Below are 14,248 nucleotides of genomic sequence, written 5' to 3' on the forward strand. Positions count from 1 at the left end.
CAAAGAGGGTATCATCGGATGAGAACCCAACAGATCCCCTCACGAAGGGACTGAGTAGGGTTAAGCATCTCCAGCATGCTCGTAGCATAGAGCTGAAGGATGATATAAGTTTTAGTAGTTAGATAAATTGTGAAATTTGTAAAGTGTAATTGACATTAGATGATGAATAAAAGGTGTTTTATTTATGAGTAAAGTGTTGCTATCTCTTATCAATCGTTTACTATATTATGTTTGCATGTTTTGACTTCCAGAATAATTATATTTGGTATATCATATTATTCAAACCTCCACAGTCGGTCATATGTCGGAAGTAGGTATGAATCAAGACTGTCATGATTGGTTGCAGAGTTCTAAGGTGTTGGACATGGCTACAACAATCACGAGTGCTCATAAGTTCTGAGCATTGGACTCAACCCACGCTCACTGGAATCACTTCATGGAATTTTATCTCAAGTGATCGTGAGACGGTAATATCATATAAGTCTTCAAACCTAGAGATATGATTTGTTACTTACGAGTTGGTTATGCATTGATTGTATGAAAACACATTGGTAACTCGATGTTATAAAACGTGCCTTTGTGTATAATTCAATGAGTGGTAGAACAAACATATGAGTCGAAGTTTATCTATTCCTTCTAGGATTAGAAGCGATATTTGGGCCTCTCGATGATTTTGTTTTGACCTATGTACCGGGCCCGGTCAAAACTAAATTGATGTGTTCAGTTGAGTTCTATGTCAAATAAATCGAAAATCGGGAAACAAATGCTGGATAATAAGTAAGACCATGTTCCATGTATTTGTCCAGCTGATATCTAGAACAGAGGATTATATGATCACTTATCTAAAATGGCGCGTTCTAGTTCAACAGAGTTTAAAGAGCTACGATTGTTGATCGGTTCCTAAAGTCATACTTGCAACTATAGTTATTAGACTTATCCAAGTGGGAGACTGTTGGATATAGTGTCTAAGTCCATAACTATATTTGGTATGTACTTGACCCGACCCGACATGGTCCATTTAGGTTGTGCTTCACCCGAACAATTTATGGATAATCTTTTGAGAATAGTACAAGTTATGATTTATTAATATATTATAAGTTCTAATATATTAATATAAGATCATATTATTTAATTAGTATTGATCTATAATTAATCTAGGATTAATTTAGAGATCAAAGGTATTACTAATTAAATATGGGCTTCTATATTTATATAGTGTGGGCTAATGCTTATTTGGAATGGGCTAGGCTTGCATGGAAAGTCCATGGATACTCCATGAAGCTTTAACCCATGGATCTCATGGAAATGAAGAGACATGGGTATTAGGGTTTACATGGATGTAACCCTAATCCACCACACTATATAAAGGAGGCTTTGGTTCTTGAAATCACACTAGTTGAGGTGAGTAAAGCAAGCGGGCCGATTTCAAGATAGTAGTGACTATTCTCTCAAAGTTCCAAGTTTGTGGTGATTTGTGATTTCCATTTGAGGCATCCACACTATTGGTGCTAGGCTCTAAAACTCCAAGCAATCAACTACTACTACAAGGTAAGTATTTCTACTAGCTTATTTGATTCATGTTCCCCATGCCATGCTAGTTAGGATATGAAACTTGGAAAAATAATTATTTGCATGTATCTTAGACAAACATAGATCCAAGGTTTATTAGGGTTGCATGTACACTTAGGAAGTGTTAGAATGCTCAAAATCCCATCATATTACCAGGATAAGGTTTATTAGGGTTGCATGTACACTTAGGAAGTGTTACTGAGTCTAGTATGTATCGTACCTATAAGTGAAACTATGTTTAGTAAAATCTAGAACTAACTCGAAGTTTGACGATTGTCAAAGTCTCCCCCGGTTGAAAGAATTTCGTCCTGAAATTCAATTAGTGATGTATTCTATTAGAACTCAGTCGGAAACTATTGTATAGCTGGAGAGGTAGTGACTTGGAGAGTTTTTTGATTATTTTGAGTTAATTCCACAAGGGAAGAGCTCAATTCTTTAGCTATAATCAAATTAGTGTTTCCTTAATTCGAGTTCTACAGTCTAGATTGTAGGAAATTAGGATCATGGAAAATCATGATCCAACCATGGCAACCTAGAAGAGAAAGATCGTCTAATTAGATATTATCTAACATAAAAGTGCATTATAAGTTTTGCTGAAGCACCAACTGTACTGAGCGTTAAATCTGCATTGATCATTAAGTTGCATTCTAAATTAGCACTAAGTGTAAATTCACCGCCTAATAAAGAAGAGAATGGAACAATTTGTTCACATCCGGGTTGGCTACTACATCTGGAAAATATATATTCCGAAATAAGAAGGGTAACACGAATGAAAGAGAAGCGATCGAGGGTAAGTTCCTAAAATACGTACTAAGGGTAGGCAACGAAGTTTTGGTATATCTCAAATGTAAAGGCTATTTAATGTCTACTACAAAATAAATTACGAAATGATTGAGGATCTCTGAGGCTATAATTACTACTACGGTTACTCTTACTATAATAAAACCTTATTCTAAGAATAAATATATTTAGAGAGTCATTGTTGCAAATGGAGGCGATGAAAGTTTATGATAAATTCAATCACATTGTGTAGATAGCATTTTAAGTGTTTAGAAGTGATAAAAATCTCACTGTTATCAAAATGTGTGTTTAGAAATGATAATTAATCTCATTATTATCAGAATGTGTAATAATTCTAAGATAATGAAGATACATGTGTGGCGATCAAACAAAGTAGTAAAATAATATAAATATTAATTAAGGTTACAGGTTTAAGTCATCAATAAGGGAATTTATACATAAATATTTTGGTTACTCTTTTGAAAAATTGTCTAATTGTTTAAGTCGGGACAAATTCAAGCTTACGAGTCGGAACATTTATGAAAACAAGGTTGAGAGATTAGGAACTTACTGAAAATTACAAAGTAGAATCATATTTTAAGAAATTTGTAAAAATATCGATCATTGAAAATAGTGCATTCTTAATTTAGTGTTTCTACAAAAACAATCATTTAGAGAATAGACAATAGTAAAATTCAAGACTTTTGATGTATTTAAAGAAATGAAGAAACATAAGAAAATATATCCTTCACGTATATTTTTATGGATATAGAAAAATGATAAGAACAATGGTATTCATCTTGTGTATTAATTGTAAGGAAAATACAATGAAAATTGCACTTTAAATCAAGTTTCCGAATTTAGCATGAAGAGCAAATGTAAATAAGGATTACTTGTTTACAGTAGATTTCATAATAAAAATAAAATGTGTGTGATAAAAAGCATAATTGAATATATCAAAGTTGACTAAATCAAAATTATGTCTCATAACTATACACATATTAATCGCTCAAAATGAAAGGGTAGACTTCTAGTATATATATATATATATATATATATATATATATATATATATATATATATATATATATATATATATATATATATATATATATATATATGGGATCTAAAATCAGAAGGAGAGCGAGAAATCAAGTTCGGGGGAAAGAAAAGGAAGGTAGCAACTATGATTGCTATTGTTAAAATTTTAAGAACAATACATATAGGTAGATAAAAAAATATGAGTTGAGAAATAATTCAAAATTCAATCCTTAATGTATTTTGATGATTAGATATAAATGTGGAAGTTTTAAAATGTTTGCTTAGGATTGCTAAAAAATCATAAGTCTAAGTTAAACCCCATTTGTGAAAAAGAAGAAGCCCTACAAATGGCAATTGAAAATCTGACAACTTTGACTTTTTAGACTGAAGTCCAACAATGATTAAAATGGATAAGGTAAAGACTCAATATATTTAGAAGAATAATTATTCATTGTTGAGAGTGTATCACTGGAAATTTAAAAGTGAACACCAAGTTTTCAAATGTTATAAATTTTAAAAAAAAACTTTATAGATTATAAAACTATATTGAAGCTAAGAACACAAATAAGGTATGTTTTGAAATACAAGCATTAGAGATGTCTTATAAACATGTTTGAAGTAGAAATTTGCATAAATATCATGTTGGATTTCGAGAAAACACATTAAAGTAAATTAAAATGTCTAAATGAGAAATTTGTTAAAAGTGTCAAAACAAAAGTGTTTTGAAGATTCGATGAAACTTTTTCACATAATATGAACTTCAATGTCAGATGTTTAAGTTTTATAGCATAGAGTTTAAAAACTTTTATAAAAGAAAATGTTTCTAAGTTTTTTGAAAACGTGTCAAAATGGTAAGCAAGGTTTAAAATGGTTTATATGCCCTTAAAAGCACATCTATCCATTGAAATGGATTTCAAATAAAATTGAAATAGCATGTTTAAAACCAATAATGGTTAAATTGAGTTTTGAAGAAAAGAGTAAAGTTAAAGCAAGTTGTAAAAAGATTTTTAGCGAGAGTATGACTTAAATTGTTAGGAAAGGTCTAGTAAGTTGTATGAAGTGTTTATAAAGTATTTTATTGATTATAAATAAAACCGATGAAACAAAATAACTTTTCTATGGAACATTAAGAAGTAAGGAATAAGTAGATTAGTGTACTTGATCATACCTAAATACTAAGGCGTGTATAAGGCAAGTACCAATGTCTTTTCCCCAAAATAAAGGACAAGAAAAATTGTTTGTAAAACGTTTTATGGTGTCAATGCAGTTTCGCAACCTTTTATAAAGATCAAAGGGTGTCCTATGTTAAGTTGTAAGCTCAAGGTGGAAACAACCTAAAGTTAAATCGTAGCATAGAAAGATGGTCTCAGATATTAGTGATAATGGGCTAAAACTTCGTGTCTCCTCGTGAGTCGAATCGGGAATGCTCTCCAATGGTATCTAAGTGACTACTCGTGGTGACTCGTCTACCTTCTAACACGATGCTACAACTCTCATCCATGTCGATATCAGAACGCTTTTCCTATTTGTAGCTCTAGTACAAATACGAGTAAAAGGGGAATTGAGGAATAATTGGTATGGGTTTCGACTTAAGATTATTACTAGTGTGTATCTAGCTACTAACCTTAATTCAGTACTAAGTGGATTGCTCTTAGAGTGGTTAGTGATATAACCTAAGTGGTTAACCTAGCACTTGATAAGGGATAAGAATATTTCTAAATAAGACATTGTGGTAAAAGTGCACTTAGCTTCTAAGTGTACCTAGATGAATGCCAATAATATGCAATACCCATACGCACACCGAAAAACTTTGTTTTTCAAAAGATCAAGATGAAAATCGTTTTGAACATAATTATACTATAACCGTTTCAAGCCTCGTATTAAGTTTCCTTATTTAAGCATAGTTGGCTAGGCTATACTTAATTAAAGTCCAATAATGCATACTCGAATTAGTTATACCAGTAGTATGTTCAGTATTTTAAAAACTTTTTGAAAATTTTTGGCTATAGTTTTGGTTCTCCAAAGGAAAATTCGTATTCTCTATAACCTTCGGCTCTGATACCATTTATGTCACACCCTGCTAAAGCGGAAACACGATGTGTGGCAGTATAAAGGGTTTCATAGCAAAAGTTTGAACAAATTTTAAAAGAAACTACAATGTAAATTGAAATACAGCACATACGAATGCTCCTAACAGTGATGTGTCCCTAAGTCACTTACTTGATGATTCTTGAAAAAGCATGTAAAACAAGCGTCAACTATAAAAAATAGTTGGTGAGTAGTCACAGATAAACAAAATAATATTGGTTCCATGAATTGAAATCAAAGTTTTGATAAAAGTTTCCAATAATAAAAGTATATTGTTAAAATGAGTAAATAGGTTTGTAAAAACAAAGTTCTTTGTTATCATGAGAGATAAAGTATGTTGCCCAAATGAGATGCAACGTTCATATTCTCATGGAAGATAAAGTTCGTTACTCAAACGAGTAAAAAAGTTTCATTGCTAAAATGAGTAATCAATTTCGTTGCTACAAGGAGCAAACAATTTCATTGCTAAAACATGTATATAAATTTCCAGTAATTAAAGTTTGTTGTTATAAAGAGATACAAAGTTTATTGCTATAATAAGTATAAAAGTTTCATTTCTAAAATAAGTATACAAGTGTTGTTTCTAACATGAGAATACAATTTTTGTAGCTAAAATGCAATGTACGATTCGTATGTGCATCAAGTTTCCATTCATGAGTTCACAACCCAAGCCTAATGACCGAATCGTGCCCTATTGACTACTATGTGTATCGCAAACATAGTGAATAAAATGGTAAAATACACTCAAGCGAATCGTGCGAGTGAGGAGTTTTCTACCTCCTGATAGCACTATCCATAATAACCATAGGCTCAAAAGAGTTAATGAGTTGTGTCTAGAGATTCCAGGGACTTAACCGCGATACAGTCCTCATGAACTAAAGTAACATACACATACATACGAAATATAGAAACCAAGTTTCATACTAGTTAAAATAAATACAATGAACATAAATATTTTAGGACATTTTTTTCCACCCCAAAACATTTAAAAACCGAAAATAAGGGAGTGGTGAATACTCATATATGTATTGAGATGATGCAAATGGTGCCTTAAACTACGCTCCACTCGTACCACTATCATTTTCCTTGAAGAACAACCCTAGATGATGAAGATTTAGAGTTTAAGGTGTGTTTTTGGCTTCATTTTCTGGAAATAATTTGTGTTTATAGAGAGAGGAAGAGAGAAAATGGTACTGGGAATTGAAGAGTGTGTGAGAGAGAGAGAGAGAGAGAGAGAGAGAGAGAGAGAACTGAAGAAGATGGTTGAGTGTAAGAATTATTTTAAATGATTTCTAATTTGGAAAAAGAGATAGTGGGAGAGATAGAACGAAATTTAGGGGATGAGAGAGGGTTTCCCTCTCATCCATTTTTATAAATTTCATATCTTTTTATAAAATTATGAAATTTTTATAAAATATGCACCTTAACTTATATATTATTCATAAAACCTTGATTATTAACTTATAAATTAGGGGTAAATGTTAATGTATTAAATTTAATTTTTCTAGAATGAATTTTCATAATTTTAATTATTATAAGATAATATTATAAGGTTCACAATTATTTTTATAGAATTTTTAAGGTTAAAGTTTATAAATTTGGGATTTTATGGCGCTTAGGGTTTTGGAGTTTAATACATCTTTGGATATCAAAATAAATTGAATATTTGAGACTTCAAATTACCTTTGTGTTTCCTAACTCTTATTCAAGTTAGAAATAATGTTTGTAATTTATTTTTATCGGTTTATTGGCATTCTATGTAGTGATTCTGAGATTCAAGCGAGATTGAGGAATCAAGTATACTAGTCCTAGTTTTCAACTTTAAGTTAAGTTCCTACGAGACTCGAACCTAATTTATACCACTAGGTCAAGTGCATGATGTGTCTACATGATTCATGCAAAGATGTTCAAGTCAAAGAATGACCCGAATATGGATAGTCATTACAGGTAACTAGTTGTAGAATTTACATACCAATGTGAAATCTAAGTACACTATCCTTCCATTCTACTTGTTTCCAAGTTTCTAGTAGATTATAACTTAGATTCTAGTTACTAAGTCTAGTATGTGTCGTGCCTATATGTGCAACTAAGTTTAGTCAAATCTGGAACTGACTCGAATTTTAAAGGTTGTCACATAGAAAATTGTCAGGAAAGGCTAAAGCATATGAAATAAAAGCAGCTAATTCACTTTGATTAGTTTCACCAAAAACACCCTTCAATATACTTAGCCTCTGAAACATATAAAAAATAGAGTTATTAAAAATATACCATATAATTATATAAATAATGAAAAATGAAAATAGTTACCTTTATTGCTTAACCATGTCTGAGAAGCACCAAAAAAAGCCTCAGATACTTGAGATCCATCATGACTTTTTAGAGACTTATATATAATCTCATCAGTTCCCTACATCAAAAAACAAAAAAAAATGTAATAAGAACTTTTTAACTGAATAAAAAAAATGGTTATTTATAATACTAACCATGAATAAGCTAACAAAAGCATGGGAATGTGTTCCACGAAGTGGTATTCCAAATTTTTTTCCAGCTGCACAATTGCTAACATTTCACAATAAAAAAATATAAGCTACAATTCTACATTGTTATTTGTTATATATTAATATATATATATATATATATATATATATATATATATATATATATATATATATAATTTGACCATAATTAATATGGTCAATAAGATTAAATGATTAATCACCTTGTTGCATCAAATCCTCCCATGTAGCTATATCTTGATGCCCCTATACCACCATATGGGCCTACATATAAAAGAAACAAGCACTTCTGTAAAAAAAAAAAAAAAAAAAAAGAGGGGTAAAATGGTAATCCCATTTGCTTAGAAGGTGACGAATCCGATTTCGAAGATTCATAAGTGGATCCACCATCTTGGCCAACATGGAAGCATTTGAATCCTATATCACCACCAAGAGAAGTTAACAACTAAAAAGTAAAAGATATAATCTAACAAACAAAAAAATGAGATAGAACATAAGACCTTGTAGAAATTTTAAGAATTGTTTGGTAGATGAGATGACATTGATTTCCGATCATGCTCCAAGGAAAGGCATAGTACATATTCTGGAATAAGCTTGGAGTCAAAATTCCAACATAATAAGCCCTCCATATCTGAAAATAATAATAATAATATGAGATTTGTAATGTTGTATTTTAAGAATTTCAAAATCATTATTTGTTTAAGAATTTCAAAAACCCTAGGAAAGATTCACACTTTGAAAAGCACCTAAATCAAGAAAGGATTATTCAATAACACTCAATACAACAACAATTAGACTAAGATTTAAGAACCATCTTAATTAAAAACCCCCCAAAGATCAATCAGAAGAAGTTAAAACCTTTTCTCCTAGCACCTAAATTAATCAGTCAATTGAGTAAAATCAGATCAAGCTCATTAGATGCGAAATTTGTTTCTACAATCGATACATGCAACAACAACAAAAAAAGTCTCCAAAAACACAAAAAATAATCGAACCCCAATAAAAACTCGGAAATTGGAATCTTTACCGTCCCCTTTCGCATGCGATGATCCAGCACAATCCATACTGAAAACTCTGGTTATCCCCCTATAAATATCTTCGGCGAGTAAAGTTATATCGAAATTGGTATAGTTTCCTAAGAAAAAAAAATAAGAAGATCCCATAAACGATTTTATTCAAAATCTCAAGAATAGTTTGGGCCTACGATAAAGAAGTTATACATTAAAAACTAATGAAGGATTATTGAATAAAAGGAGACATATTAGGAGGAAAAAGTTAAACCTTCACACAGGAGATGAGAGAAATCAAAACCAAAAACCAATTACCTTTTGAACATCATTTAGGGATTCCCAACCTATGTTTCAGCCGGTTGAGTTGTCTTCTTCTTTGTAAGATCGAAAAATGTTAGATGAGATGGAGGTGGGATTAGAAGCAAATCTAAGGGATTGAACCCACTGTCGCTCGTAAGCGGAGATCCCAAGGCAAGGAATCCCCGACCCTCCGTGAACAAACTCCAAAACTTTTTCGTCTAAAGTAAGTCGTGAAACTCCATCATGAGCGTGGTTGGGAATCGATAATCTGATGTTGCAGAAGGGATATAGCGGTGTAGGTGCTAAAGGGTCGCATAAAATGGAGGTTAGGGTGACTCCGTTGAGACGATGATCATTATCATCGTCGTCGCGAGGCATTTGATCACGAAAGCAAGGGCAATTCTTGTATGAAGACGAAGGTCCTTGGGTGAAATCCCGCATTAAAACATGTGTTTCATTAAAAAATTATAAAGCGACACACTTAGATGACACACATTTTATGAAAGGCACCCTCTGCATTTCCTTTTTTTTCTTTTCTGACACTAATTTTAGGGCACACACAAATGCATGTCCTCTATCCTTCAAATTTTGCAAAATTGACATTATTTTTTAGGGCACGCACAAATGCGTGTCCTCTATCAGTGAGGGTCATTGTTTGCGCGTCATTAAAGGACTGTTTTCTAGTAGTGAACCAGGAAGTTTAGAAGAATTTATGTGTGTTTGGGTCCACTGAAGAAAGGTTTCAAGTCATGCCTTAGGGACTTATTAGGTTTTGATGGTGCCTTCATGAAAGGACCATTCCCTGGGTAGGTACTTTCAGTAGTTGGTCTTGATTCCAATAATGGAATTTACCCATTAGCGTATGGGATTGTTGAGTCTGAAAACACATAAAGCTAGAAGTGGTTTTTAGAAAACCTTGGGGATGACTTGGACCTTGGAAGAAACTCAAATTTTACTTTCATAAGTGACAGGCAAAAGGTAAAGAAAATTTATACATTTGGTCATTTAAGATGTGTGGTTTTTAATTAACTCTAATTATTTTCAATTGATTCATGTGGGGTTTACAAAGTGCAGTTGATTAGTTGTTTCCCAATGTTGAGCATAGATATTATATCAGACATATTCATGACAATATGAGGAAGAGGTGGAGACAAACAGAGTATAGGGACCGCTTATGGAAGTATGCATCAGCTACCACCATTCCTGAGTTTTAACATTTGGTGAAGGAGTTTAGTCAGTATGATAAGGAGGCATGTGAATGGTTGAAGCAAATTCCTCTTGCACATAGGGCAAGGAGTCATTTTTCAGGTAATTCAATATATTCAAATTTGGTCCTTATGTCTTTAACTTAGTGAACTTTTTTACTTGTATGTTAATTGTATTAACTGATTTTTAATGGTAATGTACAACAGGAAGAGCAGTTTCTGATGTCTTGATATCAAATATATGTGAAGTGTTTAATGGGAAGATAGACAAAGGAAGGGATAAACCTGTCAATGGATGTTTAGAATACATAAGGGAGTATCTAATGAAGAGGATATGTAATGTCATGAAGGAAATGAAAAAGGCTAAAGGTCCATTAACACCCACAGCAACAGACATCCTAGTTGCAAGAAAAACAGTTGCTTCACAATACATTACTGTTGGGTTCTGTATACTACAACATCCTATGGTGCACATACAACCCTAAAAGCTTTGGATCTATGTTTTCTCTAATTATACATGCATATTGTTTCCAAAGCTTTAAGCCTACAACTAGCATACAAATAACATATGTATAATAAGACAAGTTTTAGACATACCTCTTGATGTTGTTGATGTTGCTAGGAAGACTTTGGCCTTTAAGAACTTAGTGCCTCAAATGTTGCACCTCAAATGGAATCACAACTCACCTAGGACATAGGTGACTCTTGAGAGAGAATTTCCATGCACCAAAAACACCTCCATGAACTCCAAGAACTAGAAGTATACATTTTTAGGTTATGGAGCTTATATTTATATGTAGGATTCCAAGAGTCATGGGTATAACCCAAATCCATACTCATGGGTTTTATGATCCATGGTTCATGTGGCCCAACTCTTTATGTATCCATACATAAACTTAGTCCAACATGGATCATACGCCCAACACATATAAATATAACTAATTACCATAATTAGTCCCCATAGATTTAATTAGTCTCTTTTGATCACTAAATTAATTCTTGATCAATACTAATTAAAACATATGATTTCATATTAATATATTATAACTTATAATATATTAATAAATCATATATATAATCTTCTCTCAAGAATCCATCCTAACAAATTGTCCTGATGATATGCAACCCAAATGGACCATGCTACTCTCTGGTCAAGTACATACCAATTATAGTTATGGGCTTAGACACTTAATCCAACAATTGCTAGGTGGAATGGGGGAGACAAGTATCAAGTCACAGGAGCTTTACAGTATCAACAGGTGGTGGATGTTAAGAACCGAACATGCACTTGCAGAAAATGGAAATTAACTGGAATTCCATGCAAACATGCAATTGCAACTCTGAATGAAATGATTAAAGACCCAGAGGCTGAGCTTGACATTTACAAATGGGTTCACAAGGTGTATTTTCTAGATACATGGAAAAAAGCTTATTCATTTAAGGTGGAGCCAATTAAGGGGAGATCCATGTGGCCCAAGAATGAATGTCCCACAAAGCTAATCCGTCCTCCACATCGCACTCGGGTGGAAGGCCTAAGAAAAAAAAGAAGACAAAGTGAGGGTGAAAGTTAAGCAAAAAGCAGAGGGCAAGTCAAGGTGATGGAAAGAATGCTACACAAGAAGGAGGTTCCTAAAGATCTGATGGGTTATGAGCATTCTAACACCCCTAAGTGTACATGCAACCCTAGAAAACCTTGAATCTATGTTTGTCTAAAATACATGCAAAATATGATTCCCAAGGTTCATAATCCTATCTAGCATACATGGGGAACTTTTAATCTAAAAGATGGCTTGAATTACATACCTTGTAGTTGATTTGATTCCTTAAAAACCTTTAGAGCCTAGCACCCCAAGCATGATGCCTCAAATGCTTCACACAACACCAAATGCTTTTGGAGTAAACTTGAGAGAAATAAGAACACTTCTATTTTCGGCCTTGCCCTCTTGTATTCCTAGAGTAGCCGAAAATGGGGAGTATGATGCTATTTATATAGTGTGTTACAATTAGGGTTACACCATGTAAACCCTAATGTAACATGACTCTTCATTTCCATGACCCATGGGTTTAAACTCTGTGGAGCATCATATGGGTGTTAGCCCAACTTGATAATCCATGGAGCCTTTAGCCCACTATACAAGTTATGGATGATGTACATAATCAACCCATATATTTAATTAGTTATCTATTTATCACTTAATTAATTCTTGATCAATACTAATTAAATAATATTATTAATATATTAGAACTCATAATATATTAATAAACCATAAGTGTTATTTCTCTCATTTTAGTCTATCCAAACGCATGATGCCATGCAACCCAAATGGACCATGCCAACCGGGTCAAGTACATACCAGAAATAGTTATGGACTTAGACACCTTATCCTACAAGACCAACAATTGATTGGGTGCAGAAGCTATCAAGGAAGCATATCAGTGTTACATGTAGCAAATGCAAGAACAAGGGACACAACTCTAGGACCTGTAAAGGGCAAGGTGGGAATCAGTCCAAGAAGTAATGTGTCATGCATACATGGGGTTTTCTGGGATTTTGGTTGGTTATGAAAACTTGGTTGTTATGTTTAGACTATTTTATTGAAAACTTTTGGTTGGTTGTTATGAAAACCTGGTTGTTATCTTAGGTATGGTAATGTGTCCCTGGTAATGTTTAGAATCTTTGGTTGTTATTTTTAGAAACTTTGGTTGTTATGTTACAAATCTTAATGAAATGTGCATTTTGGTTATGTACAATCTTAATGAAATGCACATTTATACCATTTCTATTGATATGTTAATTCTGATACATTCATACCATTTTGGTAATACATTCATCACACTTATATCATAAATTTGTACATATATCATTAACATCATAAGTCACTACAAACATGATCACATAAAATTACAACAAAATGACCAAAACACCCTTCACAGTATACCCTTACACAAACCAAATACAGAAGAAGACAATCACAAAAAAACCCAACTTCTAAACAAGTACGTTTTCAGCTTCAAATTGTCATCCTTCAATGCTTTACAATTTGTCACCAACATGTTGTTCCTGCATATCAGTCCATTGCATTGATCCTATAACATGTTCACACTTCTAACCAACTCATTGCACCGTTACTACACTGAATTCAAATTTCTTAGCAGACCAGGTATGATGGCTTTAGAGCTAGCACACATTAGGGGATCCAGCCACCTGATAAAACCCACAAACGGAATCATTCATAGGGCATGCAAAAAATCTCCTTCCTGGATTCAGAGGGGTCCAAGATGTTTTCACCACAACAACTTTTCCACAAAAACATAGAATCATTGTTGTTGTAGCAGAGCTCAAGAAGAAGAAGGGTAGAAAAAAAGAGACGTTGGGGAAGAAGATCGCAGGCAGTGGGGATATTTAAGGTCAATTAAGCCAAAAAACGGTATATGCAAAAATGGTCCCTTACATATGAAATGACGAATTTACCTTCACGTGTGAGGCACATGAGAGGGCTTAACAGATCCTATTTAACGGGAGTTAAGTCTAGAGACCAAAAACACATACAAACCATTCCAAAATGACCATAGATCCAAAAAACTCGGGGTTTGGACTAAAACCCTAAAAATTTGCATACCATAAGGACTATTTTTGCAATTTTGTCTTCTTTGTTTCCTGTTTCCATAAATCGTAATTCGTAAGTCAAGTTTAGTATTATTTTCATTTAGCCCAAAATTTCTAATTTCTTTATTAATT

At 32.9% G+C, this 14,248-nt stretch overlaps 1 protein-coding gene across 1 annotated transcript; it reads left to right on the forward strand.

Annotated features, from left to right (window-relative positions):
* Nucleotides 1-10,478: 10,478 nt before the first annotated feature.
* On the forward strand, nt 10,479-12,080 carry LOC111905515 (uncharacterized). The gene is made up of 4 exons (XM_023901198.1): nt 10,479-10,484; nt 10,531-10,612; nt 10,717-10,951; nt 11,717-12,080. The coding sequence occupies exons 1-4, from the start codon at nt 10,479-10,481 to the stop codon at nt 12,078-12,080; spliced, it is 687 nt and encodes a 228-aa protein (XP_023756966.1).
* The last annotated feature ends 2,168 nt before the right edge of the window (nt 12,081-14,248 follow it).

The sequence above is a fragment of the Lactuca sativa genome, chromosome 2 (genome assembly GCF_002870075.4).
Source record: "Lactuca sativa cultivar Salinas chromosome 2, Lsat_Salinas_v11, whole genome shotgun sequence".
NCBI lineage: Eukaryota > Viridiplantae > Streptophyta > Magnoliopsida > Asterales > Asteraceae > Lactuca > Lactuca sativa.